We start from the raw sequence: 6,915 nt of genomic DNA on the forward strand, positions 1-6,915 counted from the left end.
ATATATAATAGCATTTTACTTCTTCCCTTGGATGCTTGCATTTTACGCTACACATATAACCACTAGAATACTCCAAAAATTTTACATTGAATCACCACTGCTCATATAAACCATTGAACAAATGATGCATCCTCGCCCGAGAAACTCTACGCATGACAATATTCTGCTTTAACTTGCACTTCAATTCGTGCACTTGTTACACCATTTACAAGAGTTGGTGAAGCAAATTCCTAACACGGGGTATCAATCATTTTAAAGATGAAGCACAGCAAGAGAAAATGCAACACAATACTAACTAACAATCTGACAAGCCGAAATACTCTATGCATTGCAGATATCACATGCCACCGAAGAACATAAACACTCGATGAAATCAACATAAAAATTAGAAAGCATAAGAATACTGTCAAAGTAAAAGTTGAACAATAAAACTCACTACAAAAAGGTCATACATAGAAAGTTCCCTTAAACTGTAATCAATCTCTTAAGTGAATAGGAAACCAAATGGATAACATTCCAAAATAACTTGAGAAATATTGATAACAAAATTGACAACTTGAATTGAGAACTTTTAGGCCGGATTCTCTTTCTTCAGCTTGGCAAGCTCTTGCCTGATCAATCCACCCCTCTGCATGCACATATTAACAAAATACATTAGCTTTGAGTAAGATGGGTGTGTTTGTGAGCGTGTTCAGCAACAAATTCGTAATATTACTACAGAAATTAAGAAAACCATCAAATTGGAAAATCTACCCAGCCCAACTAAGAAAAACATGTTAAATGATAAAAAAAGCATTTCATCTTCAACATTAACGGAAGGAAAATAAGAGTAATAAGCAATTTTGTAGAAATCTCAGTTCGACCAACCTTGATCTTAGCCAACATCAACTTGAACCTATCAAAGTCATTCAGAGCTGCCCTTCTCTTCTGGACAATAAGCTTTCTGCCCCATGAGCTATTCTCCCACTTGTTCTTAACATCTACCAACACAGAATATACAATTGAATAAAGGATAGGCATCAAAAGCAGAAATCAAAACTAGATTTGCACAGGGAATGTTGTCCTTACCAGCCTTCTCCATTGCCTCAATCAAATTCTTCTTTTTGGGGACTCTGTTAATTTCAATCTTAATGTCTGTGAGTGAGAGCCTCTTGAAATTCATTTGGCTTCGGACCATATCCGGAGCATCGACTAGAGCCTGTCAAGGACAAGAAACAACAAATAATTGCTTAAGACAACCATGATCCACATTCAGCAACTAAACAATGAAATGTACACATAAAGGAACATCACATCCTAAGAAGTTTACAAACATTGCACCTTGACCCTGTTAAATGTGAGCTCATATTCAGAACAGATCCCATTGCTTGGAAATAATTTCTCTTTTGGGCAGGTGGTTAACTAAGCAAACCTAGAAAACCCGTCACCATATCCAGGGATTAAAACTAAGAACGCAGGAGGTGATGCACCGACCTTTACCATCAGCCAACCCCAATAATTCACACTAGAAATGCAAGTGCAGGATGCTAACGCTAAAAATTCTATAGTAAATACAACACAGATATGTTACACACAACCAAATAAACCAAACATCAAAAATAGGAAACAAAAAAACAACATCCATAGTATACGCATAACAAAAAGCACCAATACGCGATTGGACAATAGAAACGCAAGAGGCAGTCCCCCATTAGTACATAAGGTATTGTATCACTACATAGATATGATCTCTCCTTTTACCAAACAGAAATGCAAAGAAATACGTACTCGATTCTGGTCGATGACATCGACGATGACCACGAGCTTCCCGTAGTCTTTACCGTAGTTGACGAGAGCTACCCTCCCGATCTCCACGTATCTCTTAAACGGCTGCAAAAAAATACCACCAAAATGAATCAATCAGATATACAATAAAAGAGGTTGTTTAGAGAGATCTAAGAAAGTTTGCAGACATAGCGAGTACAGAAGAACTCACCATCTTGAAATCGTGAGGTGTGTGAACTGTGGAAGTAGAAAGAGGGGAAGAAAAGCGGAGATCAGTGGCGGGGGTAGAGGAATATGAAGATGTTAGGGCTTTATGTATATATATAGATGTATACACGGTGCTTTTAGAGAGGATTTTGGACCGATCTAGGGTTTTTCTATTGGAAGATTAAAGGGATGGGCTGGGCCAAATTTTGTGGCATTTAGAGGGTAAGTTATTTGGGCCAATTCTCTTTACCAGGATCGGGCTATCTTAATCCAAGACGAAATTCTATCTTATAAAAAATAAAAAATTTTTAAAAATCATTAACCAAATTAAACTGATGATTGAATTACCATTTATTAAAATAATTTAATTTAATTTAATTTATTTATTTTTTAGCTATAATTGAATAATACACACCTTAATGTCAACAAAATTATTTGCTGGGTTCAAATTTGAATCCCAACAATGCAATTTACTTTTTACAATTTTTTTTTTAACTTTCCTCTATTGTTTTTTAATTTAAATTTATTTTAATAATGATTTATGAGTAATCATTAAAATAAATACATTATACCAACTATTTTTTTCAAAATAACAAATAATTATAGGCAAAGATAAATAAAAGTGGACAAAAAATTAGACAACCAAACAAGTTTTTTAGTTTTTTATTTGAACAATGTAAAAGTAAAAGATTAGGAAATGTAATAATAAGTAGTCGAGTTACTTACCCAGAAAACAAAACGACTACAAGTTGAGACCATAAATCCATAATTATTTTACTACTAGGAAGTGCAAAGTGTCCAATGAGTTGCAAGACATTGTGGGAAAAAAAGCACCATATTAAATGGTCACTTAATTTTTTAGTACATCTCATCACCGATTAATCCCTGAGACCAGTGTATCTGAGACAATGACAAAATTGGCATACTCGATCTCCAGTTTTCCAATTTTCCACTGAAGCCATCTTTCAGCTATCAAGAATCCTCTGATAAGCTTAGAAATTGCCAGTTTAATTGTCGTCCTTTTCCCCGTGATCATAAATCTTGCTTTCACAATTTCATAGGCACAGCCGTATTCCAATTGGGGTACTTATTCGGCAAACAGTACCTACACCAAAAATCTCAATACACTGCTCTCTTCTCTGCCTTCAAACATCACAGATAATGGTGGTTTTTCCATAAAACGGCAGGCCTTCCCTCGGAAACATGCTACAATTGCATCAACTCATCAATCCAGGGAATTATAAAGCAGCGTCACAATAAGAAAAGAATCAATTATGTGGGGTGATGAGTCTAAATGTATGGTGACGTACACAAAATCGCAACGTTTTTGCCAGGATGGAGTCAAATCTTTCATTGCGTCAGGAAACTATTATCAATTCAATTAAACATTTTATGATTTGGTGGGGAAACTCACAACCCAAGCTTCTTCAGGTTCTTCTGGTCTCAAGTTTTCAGTAGGAGATGAGAATTCCACAAGCCCAGATAAAGGGTTTGGGCTGGTGCAGTGCACCCCAGATATTGCAAAGCTGATTGCAGTATTTGTCTACTAGCGGCAATGAGAGAAGGATGTGGAGGTGGAAAGCGATGAGGAATAATTCTTACACCAACCTGCATCCTTTGGTTTGACACATTCAAATTTTATGACTCTACTGCTAGTACTTTTGATTCCTCACCACTCCCTCCCCCATCTATAGTCAATTCTTCTCCTGTTGCAGTTAATTTTTTTTCCACCCCTCAGACAAGAACAAAAGGTAATAGCCCAGAAATTTGCATTCAACTTGGGCTTAATACAAAATTGTGTGCCTTGCAGGAAACAAGAGTAGAACATCTCAAATTGTTAATGTAATTATTGTGCCAGTAGTCGTTATTTTAGTGATACAGATCACACATTCACACTCACTTGCGCCATTTTGCCAAAGCGGTTGAAGCATAAAGTTAAAAGTTAGTTAGGTAAGCTGCTTGAGAAGTGGGCATGAATACGTGTAAAAGTTAAATATATATTGATGCATTTTCTGTAATTGAAGTTTCTCCATTATGTCGCTTCTTACTGATTTCATTTCTCACTTTTTGTCAGATGATGATACAATCGAAAGACTGGAATCACTGCAATTTGATTTTACAACAATAAAAACAGCAGCAGATGACTTCTTTGATGCTAACAAGGTTGGGCAACGAGGATATGGTTCAGTGTACATGGTAAACAAAAACATTCTCTTCATAGCTGGTTGAGCAATTCGGAGGAAGTAGAGCATCTTTTAAGCCATGTGAGTGTGCTTACTTCTTACTCAAGCTATATAATCAGAATTTGTGTGATTAGCCCTGCCTTTAATGGAAAAGAACTAGAGATATTATTTCTCTCTCTTTGCTTTTTCTCTGACGAGTTCAAAGAACAAGATTTCAGTTTGATTGTCTAAATCCATCCACACTCTTCAGGCACGGAAGAATTGGAGAAAAGGAACAGCTTCAGATCTGATCGACAATACACTAAGAAACGGTCCAACGAGTGATATAATCAGATGTGTACGCCATTAGGTTATTATGTGTTCAAGAAAATGCAGCAGATAGACCCACCATGGCATCTGCGTCTATCTGCTGTTCTAATGCTTAGTAGCCATTCCCTAAGTCTCTCACTACCTTCACAACCTGGATTTCTCATGGATAGTAGCACAAACTCAGACATGCCTTCACTGGAGCTTACGTCAGGGACTATCATATCAAATCAATAACAGAAAAATCCTCAAGCAACCATGTATTTGTCTGTAAACTGAAAATTTCAACGACTAATCAATACCACTGTAGTGGGGTACGTATGACATGGTATTGTGGAATATGATTGTGTTTCTGAATATCATATATTCATCAGAACATATAATATTGTTTTAAAGAATGGAAACATTTAGTCCCACATCTTATATTTATCATCAGAACATCAAATGATTGAAAGAAGTGGTAGAAAATTTCTTACCGACAAGAGAACAATTTAAATCCCTGGCTTCTCAGCCCCAGAACTAAAATGATGGGGATTGCTTAAACTTGGTGGAATCTCTATCCTCTTAAAATGCCTATGGACTAATAATTAAGGTATGATAATCTCAAGTTGCATGGATAATGAGTCTTTTTTTGACCCCCAATTTTGAGGACCTCTTACTGTTTTGGTGACCAGTGTCGGTCCGGACAGCTAGGATGCCTAGAACTACATTTGAATGTTAGTGAGGAGATATAAAATAATGAAAAATGTGATAAGAAAAATTTTAAAAAAAATTAAAGAGATAAAATGTGACTAAGTTAAACGAGCCGAACCCGTAGCGATGGGTGATCGCACTGGGAAGTTACGGTGATGACCGTTGACTAGCCCTGGACTGCGGGAACCTGGGAAAATATTTTCGGGACATAATTAAAGGTTTATTGAGGTGTAATTAACATTGAAAATGTCAAAGAAAATTTAGTAAGTCAATATAAACAAAAATAAAAATTTAAGGAATCGGCGGTACAAGGAGTAAATCAGTAGCACCGAAAAAGTCCGAATTTGACCCGAAGAGGGGGCATTTTGGTCATTTGACATCTAAAGTGGACTTTTGGCCTAAATATCCATTAAAATAAGTAGTATTAAATTGTAAAATTTAATGAAAAATGAAATTAAGTATAAAATGTAATTTAAGGAAAAAGAGGGCATTAGTGCAATTATGGAGAATTTGAATTATTTAATTAATTCAATAAGGTTAGTGGAGCACTAAGTGGACTATATAAGCCACATAAGGACCATAAATTCTGCATTAAAACTTCATCTTCTTCCCATTTTAAAACCTTGCCGAATTCAAGCTCTCCCATTGTCCTCCATAGCCATCCCACATGCAAGCTTCCTCTCCTACATGATCAAGTCATGATTCCTATAAGTGTCTTCATTAAAAGTGATGTACACATCTTGGGCAGAATATTGGGAGCAAAAATAAGGAAGTTTGGTGAGGTTTTAGTCAAGCTCAAAAAAAGTTAGTGCTTAATCTCCCCATTTTCTTTCATTAGATCTTGTTTTGAGCTTTGGGTGAGTTGATTTATGAAGAAATTGAATAAATTAATGTATATTTGGTGAACCCTTCATTTCGGCAGCCAAGAAATTCATGGGATTTTGATGTGTTTAAATGATGTAGATGAGTTTAAAGATGATGTTTGATATGGGTATATGTATGGAAAGTAATAGCAATTGAATTGATTGAAATTGAGAAATTTAAATTATGGTTTGAAACAATTATTGGAGATTTATGTTGTTGCTTCATTTTGGGCAGCAATGGAAACTCACTATTTGTAACTTGTTTTTACTTGTTAATGATAGTTTAAGATGTTGATATAAGTGTTTATGTGCATAGAAATAATTTGGATAATATATCCTAAGTGTATGTGTGATAGTGCACTTAGTTTTGGAAGCTTGGAAGCAATTTGAAAGAGATGTGTAATTCGGCAACTTTTAAAGTGTAGTTGAAATGTGTTGTTTCATGGTTTGGTTTACTGAATTATGTTGTTTATGGTGGCAGCATGTATATGTGTATAATAGATTGGAATTGGATATGTAAATGGGGTATGTTCATGTGGTTAAATTGTGTAAATGGACTTTGGAAAATTCTGAGTTATAATGTGTATGTTGAGAATGGTTACAAGCTGTCCAAAATGACCAAAATGTATTGTTAAGTGTGTTAATGGTATGGTGCAAACTAGAATTGGCATGAAAGAGTTAGCTTGGTAAGTATATAATGTGTAATTGGTAAGTGATGAAGAATGTGTAGTAGGGCAGTGTATATTTTAGCTTAGAACCTTAAGTGTGTGACTCCAATTGGTATGAGACCAATTGAAGGTAAAACTAGGCACAAAATGTGCCAACTTTCATGAAGGAAGTTTACCTAAATTCTGCCTAGAAGGTGACTTGAAAAATGACCAAATCCGGATTAGTGACTT

General features: G+C 35.5%; 1 protein-coding gene across 1 annotated transcript; it reads right to left on the bottom strand.

Annotated features, from left to right (window-relative positions):
- Nucleotides 1-401: 401 nt before the first annotated feature.
- Nucleotides 402-2,125, bottom strand: LOC110643452 (60S ribosomal protein L14-1). The gene is made up of 5 exons (XM_021795827.2): nucleotides 1,976-2,125; nucleotides 1,768-1,869; nucleotides 1,069-1,198; nucleotides 868-980; nucleotides 402-628 (listed from the first exon to the last, which is right to left on the bottom strand). Exons 1-5 carry the CDS (start codon nucleotides 1,976-1,978, stop codon nucleotides 572-574), a joined length of 405 nt encoding a protein of 134 aa, XP_021651519.2. The 5' UTR covers nucleotides 1,979-2,125; the 3' UTR covers nucleotides 402-571.
- Nucleotides 2,126-6,915: the final 4,790 nt, after the last annotated feature.

Source organism: Hevea brasiliensis, chromosome 4 (assembly GCF_030052815.1).
Source record: "Hevea brasiliensis isolate MT/VB/25A 57/8 chromosome 4, ASM3005281v1, whole genome shotgun sequence".
Taxonomy (NCBI): Eukaryota; Viridiplantae; Streptophyta; class Magnoliopsida; order Malpighiales; family Euphorbiaceae; genus Hevea; species Hevea brasiliensis.